General features: G+C 40.6%; 1 protein-coding gene across 1 annotated transcript in view; it reads left to right on the top strand.

Moving 5' to 3' along the window:
- The window catches only part of PCNX2 (pecanex 2), a 159,314-nt gene that overhangs the window by 50,366 nt on the left and 88,242 nt on the right, over positions 1-20,706 (top strand). Inside the window, exons 14-17 of the mRNA XM_064445706.1 lie at positions 4,793-4,903; positions 6,481-6,572; positions 17,868-17,977; positions 20,183-20,279. Of these exons, the coding sequence (XP_064301776.1) occupies positions 4,793-4,903; positions 6,481-6,572; positions 17,868-17,977; positions 20,183-20,279 (410 nt within the window). The remainder of the gene's footprint in view (positions 1-4,792; positions 4,904-6,480; positions 6,573-17,867; positions 17,978-20,182; positions 20,280-20,706) is intronic.

Below are 20,706 nucleotides of genomic sequence, written 5' to 3'. Positions count from 1 at the left end.
AGGAGTTCTTAATGAAATGAGGCTCATAGAAAGGTCTCTATAGAAAACTAACAGTCACTGATGTTATTAGCAAAAGACATCATCTGTGAAATGCAGTTAATCTTTGGAAGAGCTTGTCTGTGTGGAGCAGTTACTGCAGAATAAGCTGAGTTTGAAATTTAATGGAAGCTAATCCATGCCAAGTCCTCAGGTGGACATTGGTCCACTCATGAAGAACATGGTGGTTCTTGGTTTAGTGTAATCTTGCTGTCCATGTGATGAGTTAGTGTGGAGCACCACTCTGCAGTAGCTCTTCCAAACTGTTTTCTTCTGGAATGCATCCTGAGGTGGCTGAGGACATTCAGGTATTGCCCCAAAATGGGACTGATGGTCCTTTGGCACTGATTTGGAGCAGCCACAGCTGGAAATACCCCTTTGTGTCAGGAAACTTCTTCCGGTTACACACTCGCAGTCTGTAACTGTGATGCTGCCCTAGTCACGTCACAGATACGAGTGCTGAGCTGGACTCCAGTCATGTAGTGCAACGCTGTCAGGTATGGAGGAGAAAAGTTAAAGGTTACTGTAGAAGTTGTGAAAACTTCCCAAGAGCTGTGTTGTAGCGTACCGAAGATGACCTGTTGGTTTGTGAATTTAGAACCGGGAAAACCTACTGCAGTAGAGATAAAAACTTTGTGATATGTATGACCTTTGAGGTCTTCGTTCACCTGCAACTGTTGTACTTGCTTTTTGCTGTACTCAAGTCAGGCTATTACTGACTGAAAGGCATACTATTTTTAGGAAAGCCTTCTGGTCCTTTATATGGGTTCATTGACTCCCAATCCTTCTCACTAGAAACAGGGGAATAATGAAGACCTGCGTCTCACTCATTTTCATTAGCTTCTTTCATTACTTTCCTTTGGTCTCATTAAAGTTTCTTCTTACATCTTATTTTCTCTGCCTGTCAAAGGTGAACAGTAAAAATGCTGATAAATAATTCAACAAGAATCTTAAATGACTCTTGGGATAGAGATAAATGAAAAACTATAGCAACCAGTATAAGAAAAAAAAAGTGTGGTTATAAATGTGCTAATTTTGGCTGGTCTCAAAAGAGACAGTGGAGCTGGTTCCTGAAACAGCCTGGAGGGGGTGGGGGAGAGAGGAAATACAGGCTTATCTCCCCAGTTGGCATCTGTTTAACAAGACAGGGAGAAGAAACCATTTCCCTCTGCTTGTCCCCATTCTTATTTTGCCAGCTCTGGGAGCTGGCACGTCTGTGGGTGTATTTGTTCAAGTGATGTTTGGTGCCACGCTCTGGCAGTTCCTTGCTTTGTCTCTATGGGAGCCCCAGCTTCTGGTTGCCATCAATCCTTGCAAGCGTTCACAGCGCAGCTACTTCCCCAAGCCATGGCAGTCGGCATCCTGCAGCATCGTGCTGTGCTTTGCGTACAGATTCCCTTAGGCACCGAACGTATAGAATCGGTTTGTGAGGGAAGTTGGCCCCACCGAATACCAATGGAGCATTGCTTTTGTTTTGAGGGTTTGCCCATTTGTGAAGTATTTCTGATATCTTTTTGTTGGTTTGTCGTCAGATGGTTACGTTTTAATTTATATTTTACTCATAATTTATTGTAGTATCCAGAGCTGCTATGTCGGGAAATCAAGGGGTTTGTGACTATATACTACAAGTACCAAGGAAAGGAAGTTTTCTATTTCAGGTGTTTACTATGGTAAGAAGCTAAAGTGTTGGAAGTCATAAAGGACTTACCAACGAACTAGTGCAACGCTGCATAGCATACTATGATAAAAGTCTTGAAACAAGGTTACAAAAGAAAATCAGTGGAAATTTGTTAGATGTGTAACCCAATTACTTTGAAAAATGTGGCTTTTCACAGGTTCATTTCTTTTCAGGCAATCTATTTAGGGTCTGATTCTGTTTTGTTTTAAATTGATGGTGGTTCTGCTACTAATTTATATTAGTTGAGGGATCATGGCTTTAATTCATTCTAACTATGGCTTTCGTCTGGAATTCCTTACTTCAGTTGACCTTTTTGCTGGATTAACATACGTAGTGCAAGGAAGCGCTCAGCCAGCCAGCCTCAGGCACGAGGTGCTACAGGTGTGGTTAGTGACAAAAGTAGTTACGCACTTACTGTATGATAGTTTTTGTGATGAAACCATTTCAGCATTAGACAGATGAGTGAAATCATTTGGCAGACTTCTCAGAAGAGTAAGTATCAGGGGGTGGTAAAATTTTGTCATCCCAAGTCCTCTGCCTGCTACTTTCAGCAATGCCTGAGCTTCTGTCAGGAGAAGAAAGCCTCTGTGAATGTTACCCTCTGGTACTATTTCTCACTGAAATAACGTGGGGTTTTTTCCCCCCATGAAAATGTATGTAGTATGTATGTAGTATTACACAGCAAGTGGGCTAGTGCTCAGATATATAATTTTTTTTTAATAATAATTTTCTAAACTTCTAAAATGTTTGCAGTGACGTTGCCACGGAGGAGTTATTCTGTATTTCTCAAAGGACCCCAAGTTTCCAAAGTCAAAATCTGTGTTTCCCTCCTACACTTATCTAGTAGCTGCTTGTTTAGAGGAAACCTTCAAACTGTGGCGATAAATGCCAGCAGCTCGCAGAAGCATCTCCTAGTGGTCCAGCTCTAAAGGTGTGGTTCTATATGGAGGCATGTGATGCATAAACAAATTCTCTCTGGAATTCGTAATGCAATTCCAACTGATTAATCAGTTACTTTTATTGTCTGCTTCCCACAAGGGAAACTACTGCTCCTAAATTCAAGTCTTTTGTAAGTGACAACTGTTTATTTTCCTCTCTGGTATGCTACTTTGTGCAGGATGAGAGAAACAAAGCTACCTTAGCTAAAGAAGTTGTTAAGATTATTCAGGGTATTAATAGAGAGAGGGTGGAGTGAGGACATTGCTGTAGTCAACCAACTTCTCCCTCCTTGTTTACATTCACCCCTATATATTTTGGTGTACTGACAGTATAACAGCTCTGGCCTTGTCCTTCCTTCCTCTGCTCTTATTCAGCTTTTTCTAAGGTTGCTACAGCAAAGGCAGTTGTTTGAACTGTATGTCTGGTCTGAGATGAGATCTGGCATTTCTGCGAGTCCTTTGCTTGAGGAACAAGGTCTCCTGTAAGTTTTCAGCAGTGAGTTTTTGGGACAGTTGATCCCACGGCGAGTCTACATGGCCTGCTGGGCAGTTTGCTGTCGTGCAGTTGTCTGTCTTCAAGTGGTCCTTGTTTGGCTTGGTATGGCTTCGTGGAATATCTAAAAGAGCAGCAGCGTAGTCAAGGAAGAGGAGATTAATAATGGCATGTGCATGTAAAAAGATTGAGAAGACACTATTTCCTCATATTCTTACATATATATAATTTGTGCCAGCGGCAGGAAGTCACGATGAAGGGCACATTGTGAATGCAAGTGCACTTAAGTGAGCCCTGTCTGTGTTTAACGCTTGATAATGTCATTTTTTTCTCCTGTGTTTGACTTCCTCAGCAAGATTTGCAATATTAGATAGCAGTGGTGTATAATACAATGAAGATAAAAGCTGTCAGATGAACCGTGGTGTATTGTTTTATTTTAGCACAAGATGCATTAGTAAGAGGAGCTGGGAGTAAAATGTGAAATTAGGATTCAACAGAGAACACAAATCCTATTGTTACCTTCTTAAAATTTGACTGGGGTGGGAAGTGGGATAAGTTGTACCAGGGTTTTGTTTAATTTGCTTTTTACAAGAATGAGTAGGAGGAAACTGCAGTCTTCCTAGCATGTAAACTTACAAATGCGTGCTTGTTCATGAGGAATAGTGGCTGACATGCACCTCTGTTCTTTACCATGCAGAACATCCTGGTACTAGTACAACAAAGCAGTAAGAATACGATTAAACGTGTGCATGTATCCTTGCAAGTCGTCAGTATTGGAGACTTGGGTCAAGTGTGTGTTTAGATGCTTTGCTAGACAACTGTGCTTAGCATTTTCTAGGGTGGAACTAGGAGTAAATGGATGGGAGGGAGGAGTGGCTGGAAATGAACAGAATGTAAGACTAGCAGCACGGTTACCTGAATTATGACTCCTGCTTTTCCTTAACTGTAAGGCAGCCATTTAAATTAGCATTGCTCTTTAGAAAGAGACTATGTAAAGATGTTAGACTGGGTTTTACTACTGATTTTTTAAACTGTTTTTAATGTTCTTTCACTACTGCAAATTTAAGGTGAATCCTGCGGGAAGCTGGGGAAGTATTCTGGGGAAGTTTCGCTATAGGCTTGTCCCATTTTTACATACTGCTTTAAGTGTCTGCTGTTGGTTGCTGGCAGAGGCAGGATACTGTGATAGCCAAGATCCTTAGGATCTTAGCCATAAAAATATTTTCAGTTTGTTTATATTGAATTGTTATACCTGTGCTTGAACCACCTCAGATCCAAGGAAGAAGTTCCAAAGTCCACAAATTAAAACTTCTGTGCTTTAAATAGAACAAATATAACTTTGAAAGTATTTGAGAAGCAGTAAGGAGGCTACGTAATGCTATTTTATTATGCCACTGCCTTTATGAAAAATAAAGTTTAAAGTTATCCTCTGAGCTTTAGTTTCTTACATGTGAAATAGCATAGTTTATTTTGAATACATGAGAGGGGAAGTGTCACCATTGCTGCTACTGTGCTCACTTGCGTAACCTTCAGAATTTATTGCAACAATTTCTTATTCTGGTATGATGCATGTTTTTCTGTTCTCCCTACATTGTGATGTATGACTGTGTTCTAACATACACCTCTTTTTTTTTTTTTTTCCTTTAGTGTTTTTATATTGCTTTCCTGCAATTTCTCTTCTTGGTCTTTTCCCTCAAATCAACACCTTCTGTATATATCTTTTGGAGCAAATAGACATGTTGCTTTTTGGCGGTTCTGGTAAGTAGCCAGTTGCAGCCTGAGCTATCCCTTTCTGGGCTTATAACCTCAGATTAGAGTGAATTATTGCATGTGTTAAAGCATGTTGCATGTTAAAGCTCAAACAGCTAATGGTATTCATATAACAGTGGGGTGAATACTGGTAAGACCCCTCAACTAGATTTCTTTTTTCTTTTGAAAAGTTGTGTACCAGTTGTGCTGTAGGATGCAGAATGTCATTAACATCAAAGAGCTCTTTCCTGGCATGTCCAATGTGAATGTTCACTACATTTATGAAAAAGAAAAACAGAAAAAATTCTGTTAAAATTCCATTTAAAAAAATAATTTAAAAACCCTGTTTGCATTGTTCCATAATAAGGATGTTCACAAGATATTGGATGTGTGTGTTATTATTTTTTTATTATTATTTATTATGTGAGAGATGGTGCATAATTTTTTTTGTTGGCAGTGGTAGTTTTTGGTTTTTCATTATAGCTTAAGTAACAGAGAAGATAGGGATGCATTTACACTGTCATCTTGGTTTGTATCAGAAACAAACTTCCTCCTTGTTCCCACTGAGTACATGTTGTTTTGCATCGTGGAATGATGCCAGAGTATGCAAACTGGATTCCATTTGGATGAAGTTTAAAATAAAGGTGCACCGTAAGGATGCACCTCTTGCACTCCCAACACTAACGAGCATGCAGTGTTTGTGGGACCAGACTAGAGACAGTCTGCAGTAAGGCATCTCAAACATGTATATCATGGATATGACACTGCGAGCACTTCTCATTCCACAGACCCACGCTTGCTGCATCGTTCTGCTTGCTACTGTAGACATAGCCTTTGGCAGGTTGTTAAAACTAGTACACATGATACGGGTTTTCTTTGCTTTTTGTCTCATAAATACCATAGGAGACCTGGAGGAAATAACATGTTCGATAAAGTCCTCATCCTACCAATAATGATGATTCCAGTGTATGTTGAACCCTAATTAGAGCGTGGTTTTGCAGCCCCTGTGTCTCTTATTGTTTGGTCTCTACTGAACTCCTAATTCTGTCTGACAGCTTTTCCTACCCTGCTTCTGGGAGCTCTCAAAGAGGTTTATAGCAAGAGATCAGCTGGCATCCTTCTCTCTCCCTTTAAGTTCATTCATGTATCTTAATATGGTGCAAATCATGGTTGATGGAGCAAGTTAGGATGCTTTTGGATAATAACAGAGCCTGTGTCCCAGGAGCAAAGGGAAGGAGGAAAATTCCACGTGGAGTTTGACTAGAAAATTGCCAGTTTTGTAGATCACCTCATTCCTTCTCGGTAACGACATGAAGAGGCGTATTTTGGCAAAACAATGTTCAGTACAAAAAGCAGTAGAGTGAGACCTCAGGTCAGTGGAAAACACGTGGACTACAGGGGCATCAGGTTTTCCGTCTTAGCTGTAAACACTTTTGTGAGCTTATTCGGGGCGCTGAAGGTGTTCTTTCAACAACCAGCTTTGTGATATCTGATTTTAATCTCTATACCTCTCGTGATGCAAGAGCTGTTTCTTTTGATTGCACATTCTCATTTAGGAGGAAATTAATGTAATGTCTGTATTTCAGCTGCTGCTGGGTTCATATCTGCACTATACAGCATTTCCCGAAGCTTTGTGGTTCTGATTGTCCTGTATGCTTTCTGCTTCAGTGCAGTGAAGGTAAGCCAGAAAAACCACACTGCAAAAATTGAAAATTTCAAGCTCAAAATTTATACAATCTAGGGAGACCAGCATTGTGTGGTGCTATGATGTCGTTGTTTATCAAGGTAAGCTTCACAAGCCATGCTTCAGGTTCTGCCTATTAGCTACACTGAAATTGATTAAAACTGACATAGAAATACTGGAGTAAACGTGTGTCTAATACCTGTGACTGTTTGCCTCTTATATGTATAAATCTGAAACGATCCATTGAATTTCCCCTACAAAGACTAACAGCAGCCTTGACTTAAAAAGCTGCAACTCTTATGGACCTGTGTAAGCCATGCTGAATTTGGTCAAAATGTATAGTAAGGTCCATATTTCTGAAGGAAAAAAAGAAATGCTTTTGTTGCTGCTTCGTAACAGTATGCCTAAGCACTTAGGTGTCCAGCTTGGGCAGACGAGTGGACCTTCTAACCCAGTAATGTGCCCGCACCCACAGGGAAATGCAATTTAGGAACTTAATGCAAACCAGATGACTGCCACTCTTTTCTGTACTATTCCACCAGTATCCACAGTTGTTGGATCAGGGGTGCTGGAGAGTGTGTCCCTGCTTACTTCATTTGCTACCTGTGGACTCGTCTATGAATTTGTGGAGTCCCTTCCTGAAAGTGCTGGTCCTGTCTGCCTCCACCACTTTGTGCCAACAAATTCCAGATGTTCACTGTGCTCTGTGCAAAGCAGTGCTGTCCTTCATTGATTTTAAACTGATCTGCTAATTTCACCAAGTCTTCCCTACACCTAGAATTGCAGGATTTGTGGAAGATCTGTTCTGCATTCACCATATCCACTGCCTTTGCAGTTTGATAGGCATCAGTCATATCCCTCCCAGCCATATTCTTTTTAAACTGAAGAGTCCCAGCCTTTCTAGTGTTGTATTGTAAAGCAGCTGCTTGCTGAGGAGTAGCTAAGTTAGTTGCCCTACTCTGTGCCTTCTCTTACTCCATTGTGACCTTCAGATGTGGAGAGTAAGTTGCCTATGGTGCTTAGGGTGCAGGTGTGCCACAGCTCTATATGCTGGCAAAATGACTGGCTGCCTTGTTCTCGGTACCCTTCCCAGGGATGCTTAATGTTGGATTCATGAAAGGCAGCTCCTGCCTGACCAGCCGATCTCCTTCTATAACCAGGTGATCTGCACCTGGTGGATGAGGGAAAGGCTGTGCATGTTGTCTGCCTGGACTTTAGCAAAGCCTTTTACACCGTCACCCACAGCATCCTCCTAGAGAAGCTGGTGGCTCATGGCTTGGATGGGTGCGCTCTTTGCTGGGTAAAAAAGTGGGCGGATGGCCGAGCCCAGAGAGTTGTGGTGAACAGGGCTAAATCCAGTTGGTGGCCGGTCACGAGCGACGGTCCCCTGGGCTCAGTGTTGGGGCCAGTCTTGTTTAATATCTTTATCAGTGATCTGGATGAAGGGATCAAGTGCATCCCCAGTAACTTTGCAGGTGACACCAAATTGAGCGGAGAGGAAATGGCCTCAAGTTGTGTCAGGAGAGGTTTAGATTGGGTATTAAGAACTATTACTTCACTGAAAGGGTTGTCAGGGATTCAAACAGGCTGCCCAGAGAGGTGGGGGAGTCGCCATCCCTGGAGGTGTTCAAAAAACATGTAGACTTGACACTTCAGGGCAGGGTTTGGGAGGTTGGACTTGATGATCCTAGAGGTCTTTTCCAGCTTTAATGATTCTGTGATTATTTGGCAGATGCTGCATTTAGAGCCATATTCAATCTAAAGCTTTTTTTTTTTGCTTTTGATGTATATGTCCTCTGCATTTTTTGTTTATTTAAAAAACAGCAATGAAATTTTCATTCCCTTCAAGTCTGCTGTAAAATTCCCAGTGACCACAGCAAGACCAGAAATTCATCTTAGATCTGTGATAAAATTTATCCTTTAAGGGACAGTCTTTTCATTACAGGCTAGATGCTGTCAGTGATTGTGCAGGAATGTGTCAGGATTTGCCGTGACTTACAAGCCGCTCTTGATACCTTGCAGGCATACGTGAGAGGATGCTTTATGGTGCTCCACATGCATAGCATACACAGAGATCCTAATATGAGGTTCTATAACAGCCAAGGATGTATCATGTCAACACCCAGGCTGGTGATTTACACAGAGGAGAGGGGGGGGATCAGATGTTTCTTTAAGGGAATTCTTTAAGGATCATAAGCATTTCTGTAATGGCTTTTAACAATTTTCCACTTAAAATTTTGAATAGGAGCCTTAAATCAAAAAAGGTCAATTACAATGCCTTAATGATGTCTCGGAGATGATCAGAGCTGGCTGTGCATGTGTTTTTAACCACTCTCAATAATAAGGTAAATTGTGTTAAGCCACCATTTTTTCTTGCCCCTGGATGGCTTAAGTCCATAGACAATAAATTATGGCAACTCAGCTGCTGAGCAGCGCTGTGTTGAGACACTTTTAATGTCTTTGAACATGTGGTGTACTCCCAGGGAATCTCCTGTAGCAAGGCTTGCCCATTATATCAGTTATACTGGTTTGACCTGACCCAGCTGTGTGATGCTAGAAAGTTTAACTGCTTCCTAAGCAGTTTTCTAAAGTAGCTAGTATTCCTGCTACTGTTTTTCCAGCTATATTAATGATTTGGAAGCTGGCACCTGGGATGGAGAAGGTGGCTTTCTGTAAGGATGAACAGAGTGTGAAAAATCTGTAATGGGGGAGGAGAAACAGTGAGAAAAATGGAAAGAGCTATATGGAAGGAAGGAATTGAGGTAAACCACTGTTCAACAAGCAAATATCAGGGGAAATTATTCCCCCCCCCCCCCCCCCATGGTAGCAGAGGGTGATTCACTAGTTGAGGGTAGGGAAGTTGTGTGATCGATACTTCAGAAAGTAGTTTTGTAACCAGTATTAAAGAAAAGCCTCTTAAAATATTCTACAGATGCTTTTCTCAGTATAATACATAAATTGCAGCATGGAGGTGGCTTTGTAGATAAGCAATCTCCTCATGGATTAGACTTCAGACTGCTTAGAAATATGCTTTTAGTGCTACCCTGAAGTTGTAGAGTGCTGTGATTTACAAGATATCTGTTGTAAATTACCAATATTAAGTGCAGACTTTCTGTTCACACAGAAATTATAGTTAATTTTAAGTTTTATGGCACTGTTCTTGCAAAGGCACTTTTGAGGAGGTTAATTTGAAGCAGGTAAAGATGATTCCACTCGCTTCAGCTTATACTCTCAGTCTGCTGGGGTGCTTGAAACGTCGTGCGTATTTTCTTCTAGAAGCTATGAAATAAACACTGTGTTAACCCTCCTTGTTCTCTTTGGTCAGGTCCAGATTTTTTTCTTTTGGACTGTTGTCTGTAGTACCATTGCAAGAGAATTATTCTGTCAGACTTACTCTTTGGTTGGTGGAGGAGTAGGAATTGGCTTAAATGTAAGAAAATAATCTGATCCTGAATCAGGACCACTGTGAAAGGTGGTGTAATACCCCTCTAAGAAACCAGAACTATTTTGATATGTAGTGAGCAATAACTTCTGATCCTAATCAAATGAAGGTTTGGATTTTTGGTGCCTGGAAATGGCAGAGTTTAACTCAAAACTGAATAAATGCTGTAGTCTGTTTCATTGAGGTGTTTGCATAGCGGTGATAAGTACATGGTTTTCTTTATGATAGAAACAGCATCTCTCCACACTTGCACTTCACAGCTATTCTTTATTTTTTTATGTTTATTTTACTTCTTTCCACTTTTAGTCATTTTGGCAAAAACAAGAGAGCAAAATTTTCAATATTTATGGAGGTCAAAAAATCATCACAATAAAAGAGATTCAGGGCAGGGAAACATGATAGGCTCTCTCTGGCACAGGATTTGTGGGTTGTAAAGCTTATTTCTTGGTTGAAATGTAGCATCTTCAGATGTAAACTCTGTTTATTGGCAGGACATCTTATAGCTCAGCAGGTGTAACTAGCAGAGTTCTATTTCCTGAAAGAAATTGCAGAGGAGAATGGCTCTCCAAGTTGTTGTGTGCTCTTTACCGAAAAACTGCTCACATCAAATGGCCAGGCTGAAGACCCGTTCCAGCGGCATCAGGCTTGAGCCTCTCCTTCCTTAACTGGTTTTTGTGTTCCAATTATTATCTTACAGGGTGAAATAGTCTAGCCTCATTTCTCTGTGCACATTAATTATTCCAAAAGGTAAGATATTATTCCTGAATAAGTTTATTAAAATAAACAATATTCATTTTATAATAGATCTGTGTTCTTAAGTGAGTTTTTTCTGTTCGTTTTTAGAACAGAAACTATATGTGTACAATAGTTTTAGTTGCAGTCAAATTTTGAAATTATTTTAGAATAGCAAATCCACAGCAATAAATTCTTTGCTGTAGAACTCCAATTTTAGGAATATTAAGAAGTAAGAATTGAGCAATTGTGTTGGGGTATGTCCACACAATAGTGTAAGGACTCAAGTTAACTTTCAACATACGAATATAAGCTCTGAGAATTGAGACAAATCGGCTTGTGCTGAAATCCTGTGGCTTGTCCAGACTGTTTTTGCTGTTGAATTATGTTGTACAAAACCAACTGAGAGTCTCTGTGAAAAGGCAGCTGCGATATAGACACATCATTAGTTTAACTTTATAATTGTCATTGATTTTTATTCAGATAAGTTGCCTGAGGAAAATGATTATACAGTGTTCTCGATTGAGAGTTCATCCTATGCTCTGCAGACAAAATTTGGCATGCATAATGAGTTCATCTGGCCCTGCCACTCTTTCTGAATGACCTTGCAGCATCATGACCAGAAATGTTTCTCTCTCGTGGCTAAAAAGCACATATTACCTCAAGGAGGGACAGGCAGATCTCTAGTTTTGTGCTAACAGTGAATGTGCAGGTTGGATCATGTGGCAGGCTGCTTTTATGTCCCAGCACAGGACTTGATCAGAAGCATATGATTGTGGTTTTTACTGGCTGCATATGGCTCACCTGGCAGACACAGGGTGTTATGTGACCAAACATGCGCTTTCCACACAACTAAAATAAGGGACAGTCTGTTACAGGGCCGGGTGCGAACTCACCGCGTGATGGGGGAGGCCTGTGTTTGAGCTGTGCGACTCAGACTCTTGGAGGAGGAACAGGGACGCGTTGTTCAGAGGCGACTGAGAAGCGAAGGGGTCCCCACCCCAAGTGATGGGCTCGGCTTCTCCGAGTGATCCTCAGCAGCTTTGCCCTTGCTTGATGTTTGTGTGGAGGAGCTGTGGGTCTGCAGTTTGTCGGGACCTCCTCTGGTGGTGCTACTGCTCGACTGATCGGTTTTCTTTTTGTTTAAAGCTGGCAAATTAAGGAAGAATAAAGAAAACCAAAAATAGTTCACAGTAGGAAATGCACAGTATTGCATCTAAAATTATAACAGATAATTTTTTCCAGAAAACCGCAAAACACAAAATACAAAATAGCTGGAATTCCAGGCCTCCATGTTTGAGGTGTATTAGAGGCCTTGAGGACTGATGGACAAGACACTGCTCATTGCTGTTGTCAGTCAAAGGAGTGTGTTGTGAGTGGGGCAGGTTTTCAAGTCGCTGTCTGACAGAGCTGGTGAACAGAAGTCATTCCTTATGATGATGATGCAAAGTCACCTGGACAGATTTCTTTTACAGTCGTGTTATCCCAGTGATGCCAAGGTGGTTTGGTGGCAGCTTTCAGGTGATGTAAAGCATCTCTTCATACACCTTATCCCATGACTCATCCCTGTCACGAGCGATGTGACACCAGCTGCTTATCCAGCCTTACATACAACAACGCTGTGAACTTAATTTCACACAAGAGAGAAGATAAATGTTTTAGTTTCTGAAGTGCAAAGACCTGAGTTTCTTCTGCTTCTGTTGAGATGTTCTTGATCTCCCAGGCCTCTGTTTAATGATATCATCATTCCTTATTCAGTTCTTTCCAGGTCCTCAATGAACTTTCATTTACTTTTGTTTACTAAAAAGCTCTAAATCCTAAACACGGTTTTATCACCTCTTTTGGTCATTCCTTGGATTTTTATATCTAATAGCAGCAATTTTTCAGCTTGCTACTTTTTTGAAGCTATTGGGTAACTGAGTTTAGCTTAAAATTATCTGTGTTCACTTCAGTCTGGCTTTATTTCTGATCTCAGCATCAGTCCTGTAATCTTCAACAGAAATTGGCAGCTCTAATAGCTACCTTAAGCTTTGATACATGAAAGGGTTATCTCGTTTTCCTGGAGGAGGTGTTTTTTATTTTCAGATATTACATCCATCAGATTGGAGACACTGAAACTTCTGTGCCATCTTTTTCACTTAACTAGAATTGCCTGATGTGCTGATTTTTGTCTCCTGCTCCATCTGTCTTGTGGTCTGTGCCCAAATATTTAGGAGATACTTAAAAAAAAAAAACACCAAACCTCAGATATGCCCTCCTACTTTTTCCACAAATATTCAGTCTGGGATTTAGCCATCTTGATATCAGTCTTTAGCATTCCAGTACATCTGTGTTTTGCTGTGGGGCAGGAGAGCACATCCCCAAAGGTTTCTGGAATCAGTAATCAGTCAGTCGTTCTCTTCTGCCTTCTGTTCCAATCAGCTGGTTTGGATTTGAAACTTATCCAGAACCAGGTAATTATTTGTCATGCAGCTTCTTTCTTGTGGTTTATCTTAATCGGCCTGGAAAAAAATTCAGATTTTGGACTTGGGTCAGAAAAATTAACTGATGTGAATGTGTTCCTATGTGGCACAGCTGCTCACACATGCTGTGTAAGTGCCTTTTTTTTTTTTTTTTTGTTATTAAATGAAAGCTAGGTAGTTTCTGTTACCTTATACCTAAAGAAAGCATTTTCTGGTAACTTATTTATTGCTTCAATGGACAGTTACTAAAAATCCTGTGTGTATTTTAAACCATTCTCAGCTCACATTGATGTAGTTTGGTTTGTGTTTTATGAGTTTTAAACTCATTAATCGGAATAACAATGCTTCTTGATTCCTGTTTTCAATGACAGGCTTCATCTGTGTACTAATAATTTTGAAATATTTACCTTCAGGTTTTATAATAGGAAAGAATTGCAAGCATACATCTCCCTCAATCTGCTAAGACTGCCCAAATAAATTTCTAAACAGCACTGAATGGGCCCATGTGTATAGACAGAATTCCCAGATGTGTAAGTGACCAAAAATAGAAGTATAGATTATTAGACAGCTTTGTTTCTACTGCATAAGATACTTCCAGCCCTGTTGGAATTTTTGAAGACAAGGCTCATCAACTTTATATACTTTCCAATTTAGAGACCCCTGAGGTCCAAGCAAGAGCTGTTAGGAGTGTTAATTTTGGAGAGAATTGTCAGATACTATGTGCTTCAGTGAGCGATGTTTGCAGCCATAGTCAGGCTTGCACTTTAGTAATAGCTTCTGTAGTTACACTTTGTTTTCTGCATGTATAATATGAACTTATTGTCCAGATAGAAAAAGTAAATTGTGTCTGCAGAATCTGATATGGCCCAGGGTTACTCTTACAGAAGTATGTCACTGTATAAGAATGTAAAAAAACTGCACTTCTTGCTTAGGAAAAACTCACCATTATGTGGCACGAGTATCCCTGCCCCCCTGCCTGAAGCTGTTGCTCATGTTACTCTCTAGCCAAGGAATCCTAGTCGCAGATGGGGACCCTGTTGTGTAAGGTGGTGTGCACCCACATGCATACCCCTGCATCAGTCCCGTCCTTGTGGATTTTAAATTTCAGCAATGAAAATACAGTCACGAATAACAGCTGGGAGTGGAACGAAACAGCGACAGCATTGTTCAGAATGGGTAGTGATAGCTCTATTCAAGCAGCTTATTGCTTGTCGGGTTTTGGGAGATCTTCTGGGAAAGTAATGTTTTGTTCTCCGTGGATGATGGGAACATAAGGCTGGAGGGCATCTCTCCTTAGAATTTGTCTCTAACCAGTGTAACTCGAGGGCCATGAACGATTCACATTTCCTGGTTGTTAGTTCATCGAAAACGAGTATCCATGGTAGTATTGTCAAGCTTCTAGTTAACCTTGTACACAACAAGTCGTCGTTACCATTTTCTCATACCTTTGGGGGCAGCAGGAGGATTCCCTTTCACAGGCTCATTCAGAAAGTTTTTGTATGTTCAGAAATAGGATGATAGTGTTTCTTTCGTTTCACCATCACACATGTGGAATGGCTGACTGGCAACAGCTGTCCTGCATGGTGTTTGACATGAGCAATAGCATAGATCTATGATAAAGCTGGGGAGTGGAAGTAAGGAGAAAGACACGCCCATCCTCCCCCCCCCCAAAAAAAAAAAAAAAAAAAAGTTGAATAATGATGAAATCATGAGAGTGGAAAATTAGATTATGTCTGTTCTTTGTGAAGAACACCTGGAGTTCGTCTCCATATTTAAAAAGCCAGCCAGTATGCAGGCACCTTCAATGATGCTAATGCAGCAGCAATCTGCAAAGTTGAGACGAATATCCTGCAAAACAAACAAACAAAAAAAGAAACCGAACAAAAAAAAAAAAGGTAGCAAGAATTTCTACTTAGTACAATAGTTCTGCTGTGTTCAGAGCACCTTTTGTCTCTGGAGTAGGACGTATAACTTATTTTAGCATATCTTTGAAACAGGAAGAGTTTGCTACATGCATTTTTATAAAGGAAGAAAGAAGCAAAAAGGATAAATAATGTAGGACACAAAACTACTATCACCACTCTTGAAAAATATATTTGCCTCCCCATCTTTTCCAGTTGTAAAAGGCTTGTAAGTTCAAAGGCACCTTTATCTTCCTTTTTAGTGGGTTATTTTGGGATTAGGCGATTCTGTGGTTGAAATGGAATGCCACCACCCTGACCACTGGGTCTGTTGTATCTCATCACTTTCATCCTTAACCCTGTAAGTCCATTTCACTTGTTTTAAAAACGACTACGTGAGTGTCGGCATCAAAGACAAAACTGCATATGAAAGCTCTACATGTCACGTCAACCAAGTGTGGTAAAGTAGGCAGTCAGACTCCCCGTCTAGTATGACAGGTAATACTAGCTTCCAGGACTAAAACCTGTCATTCTTGTTTTCCCACTGAGAAGAATCATTGTCCAATTATCAGCTATATCGGTTTTTTTCATCTTTTTAATTTAAAACTCTACCAGGCATCATTAGTGGGGGAGGAGAATGACAAAATGGAGCAGGGTACATCACTCTGATGCTGGAGAAGTGACACTTTTGTTCATTCTCATCATTTGTACAACATTGTGTAGCATTATTCTGGCAAATCTCGCTCTCTAGGCACACAGCAAATATCAGTGCCTGTCCTGCCTGCTTTCCTGACTCCCTGAGAGCTGAGCTTTGAGGGGGCAATGACACCCTGGAACTGGAGCACAGGCCAGGCAAATGCAGCAGCTCTGTGTAATATAAAGAAAATATGGAAGTAAAGAGTTCCTGAGACGTTAATGTGAGGTATCAGGCATGTGCCACAGGGTGGAATGATTTCTCAGACTGGTTACTGATACATTTCAATGCCCAGGTATATTGTCGGGCTCTTTACAGTATTTTACTTTTGCAATAAGTTTCAGGGCAAAGGGGCAGTCGTGCACTAGAAGCTGCTGGGTGGATCTCTATGCAGACGTGTTGCCCTGGAAATGCCGTGGATATTTCGATGGGCTGTGATTCAGCCATTTTCAGAACATTTTGACTCCAGTTAGTTTTCTTAAGCATTTTGAAGAATATGAACTTCTTACCTGATACTAAGCATGGGAAAAGTTAACCCAAAATATATTTGGCCCCCAAACTGGGAACAACAAAATGAAGGGTGGCATTGGATGGCAAAGTTTAACTTGTCAAACAAATGGTGCTGAATTCTTTCAGTAATACCATGTAACACTCTCTTTTGTTTGTAATGCCTGTTTTAAGTAGGATTGTTTGATAGAACTAGACGCTTTTCTTTTATCTTTGTGTTGTTCAGCAGTGTGATGAGGGAAAGGTGATTCTTGGAATTAAAATATTAATTTTCGTGGTACCAATTCTTACGATAATGGGAATTTCATTATTAAATTCCAAAGAAACCTGATATTGCTGCAGGTGGTTTTCTCTTAACAGCAGATTAGTTTGTCCTGTGCAGAAATTAAGTATTTCTTAATGTGAATCAGTTTTGCTAAGAAATCATGCATATCACTGGGCAAAAAAAAGATGAATAAAACCACTTTATGTGGTGAAAATATTGGTCCTGTACAAGTTGTGAAGTTTTTCAAGCAAAAGACATGCTGCAGGAGATGCTTTGTTCGTACTAGCTGAACAGGGCTTGAAGTTTCACAGTTCCTACAAGCATTGTCTCTCAAAACCTTCCCAGAAAGTGCTCCGATGTCAGGATCTGGTAACCTCACATTCACGTGATCAGGTAGAAGTTCTGTGGAGGCGTCAAACAAGCCTAGTAAGTGAAATGGCTGTGGATCTGATCCACTAAGTTTGTGTCCTTCACAGCTAAAATTTATGTTCTTTTACAGCCCGGACTTGCAAGTATGTCTGTAGGGTTCCTAATTTGTATCTGAGGACTCCACAGATGAAGCTGGTCTTGATAAGTGTTCCTTAAGCTTCCTGTTCTTTCTCTTATTATTTCTAGCTAAATTCAGCTGTTTAAGTCACCCAGAGACAGTTTCTTGTCTTGGTTATGCCCAGAGTGTGCTGGTGAATGTGTAAATTGTCTCTTCCTGCTCGGGGAAGTCCCACGCAGTGGTATGCGTGTTCCCCCTCCGCTCTGTTATCATCCAGGCAGGGCCTGGATGTAACGTACAAAGCAGCAGAAAGATTTCAGAGTGAGGTGCCAGAACTGTACCCCACGGCCTGATTTAGGTGACATTGGTGTTTGTTGTATGCAATCTGGCCACAGGTCAAGTAACTACATATCAATTTAGAGTTTAGACAAATATAGTGCACTTCATTTCACTCGCATCTCATTTTAATGAGAATTTGCCTCTAGTGTTTCATTTAAGAGGAAAAGAAGCCTGCCTTTCATGTGGTTTCCTAGCTAATTGCTGATTATAGAGGAATTACATAATACCATCACAAAACATGCCTCTAATCTCAGTCTTTTTCACAGTAATAGACTTTGATGTGAAAAAGTATTTTCAGTCCTTGGTAGATGGTGTATAAATTTAGATGCTGTCATTTAACACTGTGTGTATAGCTTAGCCTACTTAAAAAAAAGAAAAAAAAGATGAAAAAAAAAATAAAAGAAAATTAAGTTCTGCATTCCTAACTTACAAATACTCTGCTTTATGTTCTCCTGTTCAGGAACCCTGGGATGCACAACACATTCCAGCGCTCTTCTCTGCTTTCTGTGGTCTGCTAGTTGCACTTTCTTATCACCTCAGCAGACAAAGCAGTGACCCATCTGTACTGATGTAAGTTGCCTGCAAATGTTACTCACCAATTACTATGTACAGCACACAACTAGAGTGATGCCTGGCTTTCAGAACTCCAGGGACTGTCTCCTAAAAGTACTGCGGTGAGGTGGAAATTCCTTGCCATGTTTGCCTGGTTGGTATCAGTCATGTAAATAAATGAAGTGCTCCAGTCAGATTACCAGTAAGGCTGGTGCTCTTTAAACGGCGCTATCCAGATTCTCTGAAGCAGATTTCACCCTCTGGGAAATTGTGTGCTTGCCATGTTGGAGGATAGCGATTTAGTTGAGGGGGCTCTAAGGCTACTGGAGTTGCAGAATATGCATTGGGTAGCACCGTGGCAAGGAGAAAGGACATTTGATATGCTGGGTAGATGGCTCAATTCCAGCTCTTGCTGAAGGTCACTGTCACTATGCTATGCCTTTCTGAGATTAACTCCTTCCTTTTCTGCTCTGACACCATCTGCTAAAGGTAGCTGAGGAAAGGTAGTGTGTAGTAAGAGCTGCCATTGAGAGCAAGGGAGATCCCAGGGAGAATTCCCCAACACTGTGATCTGCAGGATGAGGTGACATGAGAGAGGCCTATAGTTCCATAGCTCAGGGGCGGCAGACACGAGTTTTCCTGTGTGGGAACTGTGCTATATGTCTGCCATGGGGGCTGTGGTGGTCCACAAGCAGCTGGACTTCTACATATATGGTTGTGGGATTAAGCAAGCAAAGGGTTTTGTGTAGCTGGCATCACCATGTCATTTGGGATTCTGCTTCACACAGCTCAGTCTTATCCTAGAGTAGTGCAGCGGGCCTGTGAGGAAACCCACAGGCTCCCTACTTTGTTTCATGAAGTGTGGTGTGCATGTCTTGAGGTGAGTGAAGTGTGTGAAGATTGTAGTAGGCATATAATAGGCAGAGTTGGTTGGACATGCAAGTCTCTTATGCGGGGTTGGGGGAAGTGGAGGGCTTTGTAGGCCATTCAAGATTATTGAGGAGAGAATCCTGAGAAAAGGAGAATTCTGATGAGGAAGGAAAGCTTATAGGGCACTAGTAGAAAATTGGCATCCCAGTAAATCTTACTTGAAGAGTTGAGAAATTCCTTCTTTACCATCCAGAAGATTAAAGAAATCTAATATTTATACATTACTATGTTCTGATGTGGCAAAGCAACAAGAACTGCTTATACCTATTGCCGTTAACTTATCTAAAGCGTACTGTGTCTGGCACCGGTATCAGTTAGACCTGGGTCAAGCTTTGTGTAGGTAATGTGTAGTTCATTGACCTTTACAGTATGGAACTCGGGTATGGAAGGAAGTGAAGCTGTGTGCTGTATTAGGGAGACTTGTTTAGCCTTGGAATAAAATATACACAAGTAAATTGCAAATCAGCATGGAAGTGTGAGCTCTTTCAATTTTGAAGTAATTTAAATGTATTCTTCTCTCCCGCTCCCCAGGCAGGACACACCAGCTCATTAACTTCTTTAATAAAACAGAAGCTTGTCTTTCCTTAAAACTTGTTTTAAGGAAGTAATCTTAAACCATTAAATCCATTTCAACTTTTTGAATCTAGCTACTGATTTCTTAATATTCTTAATCAAATCTTCAGCAGCTGAAATGGTTGTTAAATATCTTAAGATTAAGAATATGTGTACAATATCAAATGTTTATGCAATCCTGATACAAATGTATAATCCTTAAAAAAAAGAGGTTTAAGAATTTTTTTTAAACAGCTCTGAATTTTAATTAAAGGAGGTTAAGGAGATTGGAAACAGTATTTAAGGGATGGCCTGTGGCATAAACTTCAAAATGGAGGAGGAGGAAGCACATAAATCTTGAACTGAGCATTAATATACAATTTATATAGCTATAGCTTCTTTGGCCTTTCTAATGTGGATCTAAACAACTCCCATACTGGTTTCAGCTTAGCTGAAACATGAATAAAGGGCATGAATGGAACAGTGCCCTCTCTCCTTATTCCTCTAAATTACTGAGTCACATTGGTTGGATTGCTGAGACTCCTTAACATTTTGACAAAGAAGTTCTACCCTGATCACAGGTGGAGCTGGTTTGTGTCAGTCTCCAGGTATACAGAGATAAGATAGCTATTACATACATGAGGAAGGAAATCTGAGGCTGTTGTTCCTCCTCTGCCCCCAGAAATATTCATATCTGTTAGACATGTTCAGAAGTATCCTAACTAGGTTTTTTTTTAACAGGTCCCTTATCCAATGCAAATATGTTCCTCACTTTCTACGTCAACAATTTGAAGATTCATCAGCCGATCCACTCCCAGAAAAGATGAGAGAATCAGTGGTAAGACCTTTTCTTTCACTACTTTCTGTTCAAAGTTCTCTCACCTCAATTTTCCCCACTGAGGAACCTTTTAAATATTCTCATTTAGTATTTTAAATATTCAAATTACTAGAAGCACAGAAAATGGGAGGATCTCTATCCTATTCCTTTAAATCTACAGATGCAAACTGAGAGAAGTTCTTCTAGATCTTCTTTCCAGTGAGGCCAGAAGGGAGAAGGGGGATATTGCAATTTTCCTTTCTGAAGGGTTCCTTCGAAGGATTCGGCAACATTGATTTCTTAATATAGTTGATGGGAAATGCACTCTTAGAGCTTGGGGAATGAGGCGTCTCATCCTGGTGCTCAGAGAGCTAATGCAGGTTCTGTGCACAGAGTACAGCTTGGCAACCTGGTATGTACAAGGTAGGCTGGATTGTTCAACAAGCAT

This window comes from Phalacrocorax carbo, chromosome 3 (genome assembly GCF_963921805.1).
Source record: "Phalacrocorax carbo chromosome 3, bPhaCar2.1, whole genome shotgun sequence".
Taxonomy (NCBI): domain Eukaryota; kingdom Metazoa; phylum Chordata; class Aves; order Suliformes; family Phalacrocoracidae; genus Phalacrocorax; species Phalacrocorax carbo.
Note: the sequence above shows the minus strand (reverse complement) of the source record. Positions and strands in the feature narration are given on the sequence as shown.